This window comes from Condylura cristata, unplaced genomic scaffold (assembly GCF_000260355.1).
Source record: "Condylura cristata isolate star-nosed mole 26May11 unplaced genomic scaffold, ConCri1.0 scaffold00031, whole genome shotgun sequence".
Classification (NCBI taxonomy): domain Eukaryota; kingdom Metazoa; phylum Chordata; class Mammalia; order Eulipotyphla; family Talpidae; genus Condylura; species Condylura cristata.
The window spans coordinates 14,920,572-14,936,245 of NW_004567132.1; the positions used below are offsets into that span (position 1 = coordinate 14,920,572).

General features: G+C 57.4%; 1 protein-coding gene across 15 annotated transcripts in view; it reads left to right on the plus strand.

Annotated features, from left to right (window-relative positions):
- Positions 1–15,674, plus strand: part of DYSF (dysferlin) — a 196,220-nt gene that overhangs the window by 79,465 nt on the left and 101,081 nt on the right. For all 15 annotated transcript variants that reach the window (XM_004691507.2, XM_004691505.2, XM_004691513.2 and 12 more), the window contains 8 exons: positions 2,706–2,898; positions 5,372–5,527; positions 8,308–8,439; positions 8,529–8,695; positions 9,403–9,517; positions 9,779–9,884; positions 10,114–10,256; positions 11,885–12,058. In XM_004691507.2, coding sequence (XP_004691564.1) covers positions 2,706–2,898; positions 5,372–5,527; positions 8,308–8,439; positions 8,529–8,695; positions 9,403–9,517; positions 9,779–9,884; positions 10,114–10,256; positions 11,885–12,058 — 1,186 coding nt within the window. The remainder of the gene's footprint in view (positions 1–2,705; positions 2,899–5,371; positions 5,528–8,307; positions 8,440–8,528; positions 8,696–9,402; positions 9,518–9,778; positions 9,885–10,113; positions 10,257–11,884; positions 12,059–15,674) is intronic.

The window sequence follows — 15,674 nt, forward strand, 5'->3', positions numbered from 1 at the left end:
CGTCTGTTCTTGGGGGTTTGGCTAAAATAAGTCTGACCTCCTTGAGTCATTCTCCTGGGGGGAGAAGATGACGGATCTCAGGAAGGAGCTTGGGAGGAGGATTGCACCCAGAGATGCACATGTCCCTCAGGGCGGAACGCCAGGCATCAGGCACCATCCGAGGGCACCAGACAGCCCTGGGTTTGCAGCGAGAGCGCCTCCGCCCCTCCCCTCTCTGCTTGCTTGTGATGACTGCCCCCGGGCAGGGCGGCCTGGTGAGGGCCCCAGGGTGTCCACAGACTGCTCACCCATTCTCAGCCAGTCCCTGCCCATTGCCCATGTCTGCAACATCCATAGTCTTCCTTTCATCAGACCCTTATCCTGGCTTTTCTCCCTGGCAGCCCTTGTGCCCTGTGACCAGTGGCACCCCCTCTGTTTCTCTAGCAGCTAACTCGCACCCCCAACTGCCCACCCATCTCCATGTGTGCCTCCTGACAGCATGTGCACCTCGCCCTCCGTGATCTCCTGAAAGCTGTGCCATCTCACCTCGGCGGAAGCAGCCCCCTCTGCCTTTAGGCAACGTCCCAGCTGTCCTCTTGGTGGCTGGGCCTCTCTGCCCCTGCTCCTTGCCTCGCGGGCCCCAGCAGTCCTAACGCGCTGCACCCAGCCCTCTGGAAGCTCTGTGCCGGCTTCTCTGGTGCTCACTGTCCTGCGTAAGTCCTCTCCGGCCTCTGAGCCTTCAGCCTGCGCCAGCCTGCTCCTCCGCCAGAATGCCCTTCCTGCTCTTCTTGCCTGACTAGCTCCTGCTGACTGCCGGGGCAGCATTCCCCAGAGGTCCTCCTGACTGCTTCAGTGGGGGTCCAGCCCATTTGCTTCTCTGTCCTGACAATGCCCTGAGGGTAAGGCTGGGTCCTGACGCACGGCCCCGGTCCAGCATAACTGAGACTCACGAGGACCGACGTGACTGACCAGTGTCTGGTCCACGCGGGCCACCGGCCCTCCTGGGTGGCGGTCTCTGATAAGGGCACATTGTCTGTGTGCAGGGGCAGGGTGGCTCTGCGCAGCCTGGCCTGGCGCTCCCCACCGTCTCCAAGTCACTCACCGCTTGCAGAGCTCTGCCTGTGTAGGCTGGGACTCCTGTGTCATCCAGCTTCCTTTTGGTTCTCTCTTTCTGTACCCCCTACCTAGGGCTTTTCTGGGGTGGAAAGGGCTGAGACGTCTTGTCAGAGGCAGTCTGCATGTTGGTTGTTTCTTGGGGAGTTTTGGCTGGACCGGTGGCCTCCACAAGAATCTCTCTTTGGTGGTCTGCATGGCAGTCCCTTCCAGCTCCCGACCTAGGCTGGGAGCATAAATCACCCGGTTGGCTCCGTTCTCCATACCCCACTCTAGACCTGCCGGCTCCCACCCTCAGGCCCACTCAGGCCTCCTTCCCAGGCAGGCCCCAACCCGGGACTCTGGCCCAGGCCCCCCTTACCCCGTGAGCATGCCTCTCCACCACGTTCGGTGGCTGGGGATGAAGGCTGCCCCTCTCCCCGCCCGGGGCAGCCCCATCCGCGGCACCCTCGGGGCAGTAAATATTATATTACTACAGGGTGTGCAGTACGTGACCTGAGACAGGCCCCGGGGCTTAAGTTTCCCTGAGATGGAGTTTGCGTACTGCTCCCCCCCACCCTAAAAATTCAATTAAAAAAAATAACAGGAAAAATGTAGTGCACCGAGGGCCTGCCAGAGTGGTGTATCTGGCGGCGGTGCCGCTGCGCTCCGGCGGTAATTGGTTCTGCATAGCTCGGGGAAATTGGCAGAAAAATAAATCAGCCGGGAGCCGGGAGTCGAGACGCTGCTGGGAGGGGAGCATGGGGTGGGGTTGGTGGGGGCTGCAAGTGGTGGGAGCAGAACTGGCTGAGCTGGTTTGACTGATGTCCTGTTTGGGAGTCAAGGGCTCAGCTGTGGGGGGGGGGTCGGTTATGTAGGATGGGCGTGGGGAACCTCCACTTACCCTCCATCAGAGATGATCCAGAGGGATCCTGCTTGGTGATCAGAGCACAGGCCCCTACCCCATCCCATCCTCCGTGACCCTTGTTGCTTGTTCTGGTGAGGAGGAGCCATAAGAAAGACTTTTAGGGAGCCCAGTGGGATGGAGGTGGGGGGGGGTGTTAAAGTTCTTTGCTTTCAAGTAGAATTGAGTTTAAAACCCAGCCCTCCACTTGGGGCCTAAGGATGTGTTTCTAGGACTGCATGTACCCCCCAACCTCCTCTCCAAAGGCTTCCCAAAGCAGAGGGCTCTGGGAGGGGTGTTGTGGGGCCGCCCCGGGTCGACACATCTGTATTGCTGGCTGCCGGCCTCCCCACAGCGTCTGCAGTGGCTTGTCAGGGGTCCATAAATTTCCTTCTTGGAGAAAGTGTGCACACAGCAGAATGGATTCGTTTCAGCCAAGGGCGACTTAGCACTTGGGCCTCTGTTCTCGGAGACAGCAGGGGCAGGGAGCCCCACTGGGCCCACCGAGGGCTTGCAGTCAGTTGGGGAGAGGGGACACATGGAAGAGAACTAATACAACTGGTAGCTGAGGGTGAGTTGCCACCAGGCAGCGGCACTCCGGAGCCGGATGCTGCAGGCCGGTGGGCGCGAAGGTGGGGAGGTTTTTCTGCACGCGGGCCGCCTGGAGAAGGCGACCAGGCCTGGAACCGAGCAAGCGCTGGGCTCTTTCTCATCTGTCTGTCTGTCACAGCCAGCCCCTGGGAAATGTCCACGAGACGCCCTCCGCCACTCACCTGGACCAGCACCTGTACCGGCTGCGAACCCGTCACCTGAGCCAGATCACTCATGCGGCCCTGGCCCTGAAACTGGGCCACTGTGAGATCTCCATCTTTCTAGAGCAGGCTGAAGATTGGCTTCAGCGACTCCGTGCCCTGGCAGATGAGGTAGCTAACCCCGGGAGGTGCCTTCCTTCCTGCCTGGAACGTTAGCACTAAGAAGGACATGGGATGGGGGGCGGGGGGCGCGCTCTGACCCTCATTCCATTGCTGGGTGACCTGGGGCAGTGACTTACCCTCTCTGACCCTCCGTGTCCCCATTTGCAGAAGGAGGAGAAGGCAACTGGGTGTTGTGGGGACCAGCATAGTCGGAGCTCAGTAAATGGCCCCAAATGTGCTGGTGAAGGTACTCAATGAGTTCTGTCAAAGTACATCAGAGACGGAGCTGAGGCCAGACCCAGGGCACGTGCCTCGTGCCTCGGTGCCGGAGCCTCCTCCCTGTGCCCCCCGCTCCAGCTCCCTGCTTGTACCGGTCTTGAACTCACCTCTCCTGGAGCACTGTGTCACTTGCCCTCCTGGATGGCCCTGAGCCTGAGGTCTGTGGCAGCTGCATTTGCAGCAACTCTGAGCTTTGCTGTGTCCCTGTTAGAGAGAAGTGACTCCCCTGTGTTCTGGAGCAAGCTTTCCCTAGCTGAGCCCCGCCCTCCCAGGTCAGATGTCCCACCCAGTTCCCCAGGCAAGCAGGTGTGTCCAGAAGTCCAGAATGAAGAGAAAGGTGCCTCCTCTGGGGCAGATTAGCTGCTGCGGCTGTGACCAGAGCCGGGGGTGGGGGGGGGAGGGGAGGGGGTAGCTGGGGGTAGGATGGGAAGGAAGGAGCTCCCTGGGGTGAGTGCACAGAGGAGATGGGCCTGAGAGGCATTTCTAGAGGAATGAGTTGCTGAAGGGGAGAAGGAAAAGGTCCAGGATGTGAAGGGATGTTTAGAAAGGGAAAGTAACCCTAGATGTGTGACCTTGGGCTTGCCCTGAGGGCCTTAGGCAGCGCCCTGGGGAGTGCCATGCTGCTCACCCACCAGGTGACCCTCACAGTGGCTGTGGACCACCCCCTTAGGGGGTGACCATGCACTGCTTTCTAAATTAGGGTCCAGGCCGTCCCCAGACTCTCAGCACAGATAGTGATAGGGCTGGGAGAGATTAAGGTCAGAGGGGTGCTACTGACTTCAAGGGGTGCTGGGGAGTCCCCGACGGGCTTGTTGAAGCAGGCGGTGTGCTGTTCTGATCTTGGATGTCTGGAGTAGAGCCTAGAAGCTGCATTTCTAGCCAGTCCCCAGGCAGTACTGCTGCTTTGGGGCCACAGTTTGAGAACCCCCGGCATAGGGGTCAGGAACACATATTTGCAGTCATAAAAACCTTTGAGGTTATTTCCCACCAGTTGGATGGGGCTGCCTGCCCTGCGTCCCGGGCTGACTCAGGGATGAAGAGGGGCCATACAGAGTCCGGGAAGTGCTGAGTGAGGGTCCAGGAGCCCCATCCCCAGCTGAGCCCTGACTGGAGACCCTGCCATGCCCACCGCACACTTTGCTCACCAGCTTTGGAACCAGATGGGCCACACCCAGCCAGCCCTCTGCAATAGCTCGAGGCTCGGAGGAGCACAGGGACCTCGGCGTTTTTGTTCTGCCAAAAGAGTGTCCCTAATGAGAGCCTGGCTACCATGTCTAAAAAAGGGTGGCATCCCAGGGCCCCCTTATTAGATGGAAATGAGGAGATTATCCTTGAAAGGCAGTGGGGTTGTTACAGGGTAGCCCAGAGTGAACTGGGCCGCCTGTCTGTGAGACCTCACCCGTGTGCTCACAATTCGGTTACACTGCAGGCACACACAAAAGGGTCAATAATGGGTTTATTTACAGAAGGGGAAAGGAATAGGAAACAACCCAGGGAAAGAGAGTGGGATACAAAGTAACTGGAATACCTTAGGGCTAGGCTGACTGAACACACCGAGTCACCCTTTCTGGAGAGCCGCTTCCCGAGCAAGAAAGCGTGAGAAGCAATCGCACTCTACTTATCCCCCAAATGTCCCAGAATTCCTGCTAGCTCTGCCCTTGGGTCCTTGCAGATCTCTCCCTGGTACTGCTGGGAGTTGTAGTTTCCAATCACTGGAGTGGTGTGGTGTGTAGGGTCCAGAAAGCTGGAGTAGGGGGTGGAGTCCACAAGACTGCAGAGTTCCTTTAGGACATCCTTCCCCTTAACAGGGTGGGGTTCTAAGTGTCGTCTCCAGGGTGAAATCAGGCTTTCTGGTGTCAACACTGACATCAGTCCCCACAGAGGGAACTTTCTGTGTGCTTGGGAGAGGGATTTAAGAGCTTGAGCCCTGAGCTCCAGGACGGAGTATCTCCTTCCGGAAAACATGAAATCGGTCAGTGAACTGTGGAGACTCCTAGTGTGCACTAGGGATGGCTTCATGCCCTGGACTCCAGGGCCAAAGCTAGGGTGTGCTCCTAGCCCCGGGCTGTCCAGCGGGTGACGTGGAGTGGCCACACGAAGGGCGGAAACTGGGGGGAAGGGCTTCGCACCCCCTTAGCCAGGGGGCTCTGGTGGACCGTGGGGTGCACCTCCATTCACGCCCTGACCGCTACCCTCTCTGCAGCCCCAGAACAGCCTGCCAGACATCGTCATCTGGATGCTGCAGGGGAACAAGCGCGTGGCGTACCAGAGGGTGCAGGCCCACGAGGTCCTCTTCTCCCGGCGGGGCATCAACTTCTGTGGCAAGAATTGCGGGAAGCTGCAGACGATATTCCTGAAAGTGGGTGCTCTTCCCTCAAGTCTCAATGGCCTTTCCTCACCGCCAAGCCTGCCTCCCTCCCTCCCTGTGCTCAATCTCCCTCCCGCCCCTGTTCTCTGTCTCAGAGGCATTGGGCTCCTGGGAAGGGGCGAGGACTTGGCTTAAACCACTTCCTGTTCCTCTCTGCCCCACAAAGTCTGCAGACCCCAGGCACTGAGTCTAGAAGGTGAGCAGGGGAGAGGGCTGTGCTGCTCCTCCCAGGCCCTGCACCCTCAGCACCCACCTCCAGGGCTGAGAACCTGGCCTGAGCGCCTTTCCCCTCCACTGGAGCCAGTTCAAGTTCATGTTATTCCCTGTAGGGAAGGTTGGCATCTGGGCACTGGGTATGCCCATGGCTCTGCCCCACTAAGAGGGTGAGGATGTCTCACTTAATGCCAGCCTCTCCTTTCCTTTCTCCTCCACACCCCTCCTTGGTCCTTATTCATCTTATTTCAGGGGACTGTCTAGCCTTGGGGTGGAGTATCAGAGAAGTAAGCAGGTGCCAGAAGACCCCTGCCCTTCTCTCTGGGTTAATGTAGGGACATGGAGCTGAGGCTGCTTTGACTGGGGTCCTGTGTCCTGGTGGTGAGGACAAGTGAGGGGACATCCCTCCCCGGCCGAGGGGAGGGTCTGTGTTTGGAGGGCTGTCACTGAGGCTGGCTTGATTGAGGAGTGGCCCTAGGAAGCAGGCTTTCCCCTGACCACTGACTGTCCACTCCAGATGGTTCTGTTGGCATCACATACTGCCTGTCTTCTCCCATCTGCACTAGGGCCACTCCTTTTGGGGGTTCTCTTACAGTTTGGGGAGAGGAGGCTCTACTAGCACCATGGCAAAGGCTGAGCTAGGGCTGGGATTGAGCAGAGATATGCTGGGGGTTACTGATATCAGAGGAGAGGCCAGCTCTGCTTGGAGAAAGGATGAGGGTGTGCGAATTGGTTCCTCCTCACACCTGCTCACATGCCTCCTGGGTACAGGCCCCACCCCATCCTCATGTCCTCACACCTGCTTTTCTCCCTCCTAAGCCAGCTCCTCATCTAGAAGGGCAAAAGGCACGAAAGCCCGGGAGCTGCCCCTCTGAGAGGGGTGACTGACGGGGAGGGAGGTCTGAGTGGGGTGGAGGTGGGCGTGCGGATGGGGAGGAGGCCCAGGCTCTGACCTCCCGGCCCTGCATCTTGGGGGATGGCAAACTGAAAATTTTCTAATTCCAAGAAGGGAAAAAAAAAAGATATAGAATTGTTTCTCGAAGTCTTCCCCACTGAGTTTATGAGCCCCGCCAGTAGCTCCTGAGCAAGCTCTACAAAAATGTTGGCAGCAAGCAGAGACCAAGAAAACATTGGTGTTTCTTAACTTAAACCAAAGTTGGAAAAAATGAGCACCAGCAGAGAGGGAGAGGAGCCCCAAACTAGACATTTCTTTATTTGCTGTTGCTATTTTGGGTCCAGTAGGCTGGTCCTGTCTGGGGGAGGGCAGGGGAGAGACTGGGGGCTGGTGGGGGGGGGGGCGGGTCAGGCATTCCTGCCATCTCCCTGGGGCTGGTGGTTTGGAGGGGAAAAGGCCACTAATCTCCCCGGGGGGGAGAGGACAGCTGAAGGGAATATTCGCGGGGAGGTTTCCAGAGGGGTGACGTGTGTGGGGTCAGGGGCTCCTCCGGGCTTCCTGCGGATGAGCCAGCGAGGCTGGGCGGCGGGGAGACACCGCTGTCTTGGCGTGCTCCGCACTCCTTCCGTCCTCTTCCTTGTCCCTGCGGGAATTCTGGCCGCCTTTACCGGTTGGAGACCCCTCCCCGCAGCCTCCCTTTCCTCACCAGACCCCACCAAAACTCCCTTTCCTCGCATTCGATTCCCCGTAGCTCCCAAAGGAGATGCTGCTCCAAGTTCATGCCCACGAAGCCAAGGTACTTAATGTGTTACTTCCTCTAGAGGACAATGTGTTAATCTGCTGCTCCTCAGGGCACGCCTGACCCTTGACTTCAATCAGATGGTGAAGTAGCTATGCAGAATACATTTTGTCAATGTTAGGTTGCTGTGGTTGTTCCATTTTGGCAGAGCTTCTGAAATTTTCAGGATAAAAAGCACTTGAAGACCAGCGGAGAGTGGTTAGCATGCTGATAAGCACTTGAAATGGTGGGGATATCAGATGATACACTAACATCCAGCCAACCAACCAACCGACAAGAACAGTAAAAAAATACAACAGACCCCAGAAACTGAAAGTGATGGGGGACGCTTGACCCTCTTCCCCTCCTAGACCTGGAGCATTTTATCTCCTTAGAGAGAAGCTCTAAAGCTGCCTAAGGGTCATCAGTGCATATGACCCTTTACACTGATGTTGATCAAACTCAAATAAGACTAAACTGAATTCCTTAGTCCACTAGCCATGTGGGACAGATAGCTACCGTATTGGGTTGTGTAGGTACCAGCCATTTTGCACCGTCACAGGGAGTTCCACCAGTCAGAGCCATTTCAGCAGAAGCGGGGTAGTGGTGGGAGAGGAGAGAATAGGGAAGCCGGGGCTAGAAGTGGTCTATCTCCGTGGAGAGCACGTGAGTGGGAATGAGCCCGTCTCCTTCTTTGCTGGGGAGGAATCGTGGAAGGTGGAGACAGGCTGTAAACATTCACTTCCCTCCCAAGAGATTCTACTAAGTCTTCCAGCAAGGGACATGCCTAGCCGGATTCAGATGGTATGCCGACACCCTCTGATCCCCATTGCGACATCCAGACCCTGAAGGGGATTGTGGGGTTCTGTCCTTCTCGGTCCCCAGTATCCCATGGAAGAGGTGGCCAGATCCCGGATGCCGGTGCAGATTCGGGTGAAGCTCTGGTTCGGACTCTCTGTGGACGAGAAGGAGTTCAACCAGTTTGCTGAGGGCAAGCTCTCTGTCTTTGCTGAAACTGTGAGTGCCAGCCCGCTGCCTCTTGCCTCTCTGCCCCCCACCCCACCCTCCCATGTCCCCGAGTCATTTCTCTGTTGCTCATTTTATAGTATGAGAACCAGACCAAGCTGGCCCTGGTCGGAAACTGGGGTACAACGGGCCTCACCTACCCCAAGTTTTCTGACATCACGGGCAAGATCAAGCTTCCCAAAGAGAGCTTCCGCCCCTCAACTGGATGGGCCTGGGCTGGAGACTGGTTCGTGTGTCCAGAGAAAACGTGAGTGGCAGACGGAAGACTTGGAACCCCTGTGCTGGGCCCGTTCTCTGTGACGCCCTGGACCTCTGGGGCCCTCACCTGCTCCCTCACCCGCTTGTAGGGACGGTCTCTCGCCCTCTGCTAGGGCCGGGGGCTGGAGAGCAGCTTTCCTTACCGGAAAGCTCTGCAATCAGAAAGCCCTTTGCTGTTCACCAGAGTCGCCTCTTTTCCAGAGTGCATCATTGGTTGCGGCTTCTCCTCTGGGACACGCCGGTGTTTCCTCCACACGCCCCCCTTCTCTGTCTGAGCTTACCTTAGCGCCTCTCTCAGGGTATCGCCTCTGTCTGCCTGGCCAGCTCTGTGTCGTTCTCCTTTTTCCTTTTCCACTTTTGGTTGGCATTTAACAATTGGATTTGATTTTTTGAAGCGAATATACAACATATCATTGTGAAGTACTCAAATCTGAAAACTGCAGCTTGACATCATGTTCTATTTCTACAACTCTCTACCGAGCTCCAGTGACCCACTGGGCTTTTCATGTCTTCAGTTGCCTTTCTCTTCTTGTTACCTTTGCTGAGACTCTATTTGTGAGTCTCCAGGTCTCTCTGACTTGCTGCCCCTCCTCTTGGTGGTGGCTGGGTGAGATTGACTGAGGTCCCGGCAGCTCTGCTGGGGACCGTGGGTGGTAGGGGTCTGCTCAGCAGAGGCTCTGAACCCCACCCACACAGCCTGCTTCATGACACCGACGCGGGCCACCTGAGCTTCGTGGAGGAGGTGTTTGAGAACCAGACCCGGCTTCCGGGCGGCCAGTGGATCTACATGAGTGACAATTACACCGATGTGGTAAGGGGTGCTCCATGGGCTCATGGGCTCTGCTTTCCCCGAGCCCTGGCCACTTGGGCCCAGGAGGGGTCTGGGATTCAGAGCAGGGCAGGATGTTTTCTCCCTTGCTCCTGCCTCCCAAGCCTCTGTGCCCTGCTTTCCAGAAGGACAGTGTGATGACCTGCGTGGTACGACACTGCTCTGAGTCATGCTTGGGTGTCGAGCTGTATCTTTTCAGCCTTCCTGGCTGTCTCTTCTCATGTGTGTCCTGCACTGTTCTAGAACGGTGAGAAGTTGCTTCCCAAGGATGACATTGAGTGCCCACTGGGCTGGAAGTGGGAAGATGAAGAATGGTCCACGGACCTCAATCGGGCTGTTGATGAGCAAGGTGACAAACGCACAGAGCTCATGAGGTCTGCTGGTGGGGACAGCTGAGGGCAGGGCCTGGGGCTCTGGGCTTTCACTGGCCCGCTTCATCTGGAGGGCTTCTGGGTTAGACTTCTCTTCCTAAATTAGGAACGAGTGACTGTTGAGTCTGTGAGTGTGCTCCAGGTGGAGAGATGACCTCTGCAGAGAGGAACACTGCCGGGCAGTGAGTGATGGGTGCCCCTTTGCAGGCTGGGAATACAGTATCACCATCCCCCCGGACCGGAAGCCGAGGCACTGGGTCCCCGTTGAGAAGATGTACTACACTCACCGTCGGCGGCGTTGGGTTCGCCTGCGAAGGAGGGACCTCAGCCAGATGGAGGCGCTGAAAAGGGTGAGCCAGGAGGGCTGTGGGTAGGTGTGAGCCCCAGGTCGGGTGAGGCAAGCTGGGCATAGATACACACCTGTTTGCACAGGTACACACAAGTGGACAGGGACATGTACACGCAGAGCCAAGATGCTTACAGATCACAGCACACGCAGGCCACAAGGACAGATAACACCCAGCACACATGCAGGCGCCCACGACCCTGAAGGCGGGTGCATGTAGAGGCCTGGAAAATGCAGACACATACCTAGACGGTATGTAGGACTGAGTGTCCTGGAGGCGGAGGCAAAGCAGCCCAGGGATATCGCTGATGGAGGCAGTGCCCTCGGGAAGGCAGGAGCAAGGATGTGGTCCTAGGCAAAGTCTGCTTTGGCCTGAACATGGCTTGGGGAGAGGCACCTTCTAAAGCACCACTCATCCTCATCTGAAGGCAAAGGGGCTGGAGTTTGTGCCCTTTTGGCCATCAGTCATTGGCCGAGGGTACTGGGCATGTGTCCCACCCAGGCAGCCTGCTCCTGTAGCCAGGCAACACCCTGGAGAAAGTCCCCGGCACTTGTAGCTCCCGGCTTTACTGTAAGTGTGTGACAGGTGTGTAAGTGCACCGGCTGGTGGGCTCTGTTGGCATGTGCCAGGCAGGTGTACACAGCGTGAGCACATACCCACACAGGCAGGCTACTCGTGGCACGATGGGTGCAGATGAGGACAGGTGTGAACACACAGTGCATACTCTGCTCCCAGAGCCGCACAGATGCCCACGTCCTGTACAACGTCACTGCCCACCTCCTCTGGATCCTCTTGGTCTGTGTCCTGCACATTTGAACTTCAGCCCAAGAACCAGGCCTCTTTGGCACAGGAGCAGCCTTTGGCATGACCCTAGCTCCATTGCTTTTGCGCACATAGAACCTAAACAGGCATGCCACTGGATCTAGGGAGAGGCAATTTATTTGGGGTACTGGCTATTCCTGGTGCTTTGACCAGTACACACTTCGCTGTTCCTCAAGCGACACCGGGGCAGAGATGAAGCCTTGCCAGGCAGGTGTGCCTCGCTCCTCACCAGCGTTCCTCCTGGAGAGGGATGCAGCTGTGCTGAAGACAGTCCCACAGCATGAACTGGAGAGGAAGGAGCTGCCAGGACTCCCTGCTGGCTCAGAGGAAGACCAGGCGTCTGACCTAGACCCAGCCTCCAGGACACAACGACTGGGGCTAGAAAACCTCCCTTTAGAATCTTCATTTTTGCCCCACTTTTGATTCTACGAGCCAGGATGTGATGAAGAAAAAGGAAACGATAAGAAAACTTTGGATTCAGCAAATCCACTCTTCATCCAAATCAACCAACCAACCCAAGGCCCCGTATTTTATCACTGCTCAGTCAGCCTTCCGTTTCTGGCCCCTTGGTTCTCCTCACAGCTCAGGGAACCTCGTCCCCTCCTCATTGTCTGACCTTGGGCTCTTGTCCCTGTAGAATTTGCTCAGAGTCCCTCTCCCCCAGGTGGCCCTGTCGAGCTTTCCCCGGAGGGTGCCGGAGCAGGAGGGTGGGTGGAAGAGGCAGGGAGGGCACAGGCTGCCGCAGCACCAGGACTCCCGGGAAACCTGCCACGCCAGAGCCTCTGACCTGCCCTGCTGTCCTCCTGCAGCACAGGCAGGCAGAGGCAGGAGGTGAGGGCTGGGAGTACGCCTCGCTCTTCGGCTGGAAGTTCCACCTGGAGTACCGCAAGACCGACGCCTTCCGCCGCCGCCGCTGGCGCCGCCGCATGGAGCCGCTGGAGAAGACTGGGGCTGCAGCCGTGTTCGCCCTTGAGGGCGCACTGGTATGTTGTGGTGCCGGTCTTGGGTTGGTGGGTGCAGCTTGCATTCCAGGGCTATTTGGGGCTGATGCCACGGAGGGCGGGGGGCGGCAGGATGGGACTTTGGATGGAACGTTGGCCGCAGTTCCTCTGTGTCAGGTGAGGAAAGTGAGTCTGGATGACCTGCGTAAAACAGCTCCTCTCGCACGGCTACTTCTTTGTGTGGTGAAGTTGGTGTGGGCTTGGGGTAGGATTTGTCCGGTGATGGTCTGACCTGTGCCTGGAGCCAAGGGACCTGGCTATTCTTGAGGGGGGCACCGGTGGGAGGCTTTGGTCTAGTCTTTGGTAGACTAGAGAGGCTTAGTGACCTCTGAACAGTTGCACGTGGGCTGGTAGAGGCCATCCCATGGGCACCCCCAGGTGGTGTTGAGGGAGAGATGTCAGGATTTGAGCCCTAGGCTGTGTCCTGCTAGTGGGTGTGTGCTTTCTGGAGCCAGTGAGAGTGTGGTCAGCTCAAGGTTAGCTGGGTTGGATGATATAGTCCCGAAAATAGATGAGGTGTCCTTCCTGGGCACTTTGAGCAGGGGCATTCTGGGCCAGGAAGTAGCTGGTCCCCTTCGCTGTCAATCTGGGGATTCCTGCAGGTGGGACTGAGATGCCTGGGAGGAGACACCTCTTCTGAAATCCAACCTGTCTGCCCCCAGGGGTCTGTGGGCTGTGACTCTGGGGAGCAGGCTCTGCTAATTGTGGTGGCTGATGGAATTTGTATATGAGCACTTTGGTGTACAGTGTGTTTGGCGAGTGAGGAACAGAGGGCCCTGGACCTGGGCCAGGACTGGGCACATCTGTGGGACACAGCATGGTGTGAGGGCTGGGATAGGCCTAGGATGCGATGGGTGGGAACAGAAAAGGGAGTTGGGGGAGTGGGCAGGCCTGGAGCTGCCTCCATGCTCAGGTCTTGATGGTGGGGCAGCATCAGTATGGGAGAGGAAACCCTCTGGGCCAGGGTTGACCGCCTGGGGTCACGTCATGGGGAGCTTGAGGAGATGGCAGGGCTCTGGGCAACCTTGGCTGCGGAGCTGTTGCTTGGACTGGGGAGAGAGAAAAGCAGGACAGAACCGCCGCCAGGGCAGATGGACTGTCTCATGAGGGCTCCCATTGCCTTGTCAGAAGGGCTTGGGGCAGGGCTTAAGGGCCCTGGCCATCCTCAGTCATGGCCAGCTCTGAGAAGGTGGGCCGGCGTTCTTAAGAGCCAAGACTTACTGCCATCAGACCAAAATTCACCTCCAGTGGGCTAATGCGAGAAAAGGGACTTTCAGGCTCAGAACAGTAGACCACGCGGTGAGACTGGAAGTTGGCTTCACCGAAATAGGGGCTCACACAGTGTCTTGGGGTTCTGTGTTTTGACTCTAGCCTCTGTCTTGGCCTTGTTTTCACATTGGCTTGCTCTGTGGTGGCCAAGATGGTGTCCCTGACAGAAGGCTTTACAGCTGGCAGAGTGCCGCTAGAGATCATGGCACAGCCACTGCAGCCCTGTTTTCCTCACAGCCGGAGACACCAGCGCGTGCCTCTTTCTCCGTGATGCCAGAGGCAGCCTTGCGTGAGACTGACTGGCTTACACCTGCCTCGTCAGCCTCTGAGGCTGGGTGAGGAAGGGAGCGCTCTGGTTGGCTCTCCTGGGGTAGGCCTCTTGTCTGTGGTTGATGGCATCACCAGGTTGGGAAGAGAAGCATCTGATAATGACCAAAAAAAACCTCACAATCAAAAAAAAAAAAAAAAAATTCCCTCCCCCCAGCCAAACCCCAAACAGTATTGGGCAAAAAGCTTCAGATGAGACCACAAGACTATTCAAAGAGCACAGGCACCCATTGTGGGCTACTGAGTGGAGGAGTGCCCCGGTCAGATCTGGGGTTGAGGGCCATTAATCAAGTAGCTGTGGAGGGTGGTTGGGAAGGCAGAGCTTTCCGTCAGGAGGCCATCAGGCGCTGTGGTGAGAACTCAGGGAGGAGGTGACCTTTTGGGGCAGGAGCCGTGAGCCAGAATGGAGGGTAGGTGGAGTGGCCAGGCTGGGCGAGGGAGGGCTCAGAAGGGCCTCAGGCTCCACTGGGAGCCACTCCCATGGCCAGCCACCGGCGGAGTGGGCCCGGGGCTGCGATGAGTTCACGGTTGGCCCTGGCAAGTGTGACACACACGGTGCAGTGCTGTGTGAGGAAGACGGATCCTGAGGCTGCCTGCCAGGCGGCCCAGGGCAGGGAGGCTGGGAGGCTCAGGGCGTCAGCTGTGAGGTGAGGGGCTGGGAGGGGAGCGGGCCTGAGGCCAGAGGTGCCCGAGACACGTGGATGCAAGTGTGGACAGGCTCGAGGACTGGCCAGGATCTGGGGGGAGAAGACCAGCAAAGCCGAGGACCCACTGCCAAGCTTTCATGGCTTGGTGACTAGGAGAACGAAGGGGGGCATTTCCCAGAAACTGGGAAACCAATCCGGTTATTCGTTTTTGTGGGAGAAAAAACGTGGAGAGAGCACTGAAACCAAACATTAAGCCAACAGACCTGGGAAGGTGATTGATTGTGATGCAAATGTGACCCGTTTGTGAGCTTCCAAAGAAACCAGCTGCAGCCACGCCCGCCCACGGAGCACGGGGAGCTTGCCCACAGAGAACCAGAGGCAGACAGTGGCTGGAGGGGCCGGATCCCGCAAACGTGGAGCTGAGGACACACAGTTTTGGAAAGTCTTTAGGTGTGGCCGGTATTTGGACAGGGCCACAGGAACCGTCTGGACCAGTCGGTACTGGAGTGAATGGAGCCCTCGCCAGCCCCCCACTCTTCTTCCACGGGCACCCTTATGTGCTCCGTCCTCAACCACGGACAGCCGAGGCTCCCGTTCCTGAGCCTCCTGTTGTTCATTTTGGGGTCTAGTGATGCCTCAGTAGAGCAAGGGGCTAACGTCTGCCCCGCATGACAGGACAGATGGCTGGGTTTTTTGGGTGCCAGCCCTGAGCTACTGTCCTGGGTACTGGTCTCTGCCCACTCGCCATTGCACATAAGCCAAGCACATAAGCCAAGCTTCCGAGTGGTGTGGGTTTGGTTTAAATTCTGCATCCTCTGCTCCCTAGCTGCGGACAGGCCACTAACCCCCTCAAAGTTTGTTACTCGTGAGATAACCGACTCCGAGGGTTGATGTACAGACCAAGGCCATGCCACCGGAAAGAAGTGCTTCTTTTTTTTTTTTTTTTTTTAAAGATTTATTTATTTGTGCATACAGAACTGGGATACAGGCCAGAGGCTCAGGGGTGGCGAGAGGCTTCACCAGAGACAGAGTGGGGAGCAGAACAGGCAGATCAACGAAGTATACTGCTGAGGGGAGCAGCGGGAGGGTCAGGAGAGGTCTGCCACGCCATGTGGTCACCTCCGGGGCAGGTGGGAATCGAACTCATGCGGAAGTGGCTTTAGCTTCTCGGTGCTGCGCTTTAACCCGCTGCGCCACCAGGGAGGGTCAAGAAGTGCTTCTTAACCTCAGTGAACAGCGGGGTCATCCAGATCTTGCTGAAATGCACACACTGGACTTGGAGTCTTGTGGGGGCGGGCAGAGATGCCCACACTCCAGCCCAGGGACTGTGTTCAAATGCAAGGTAGTTCAGTGAA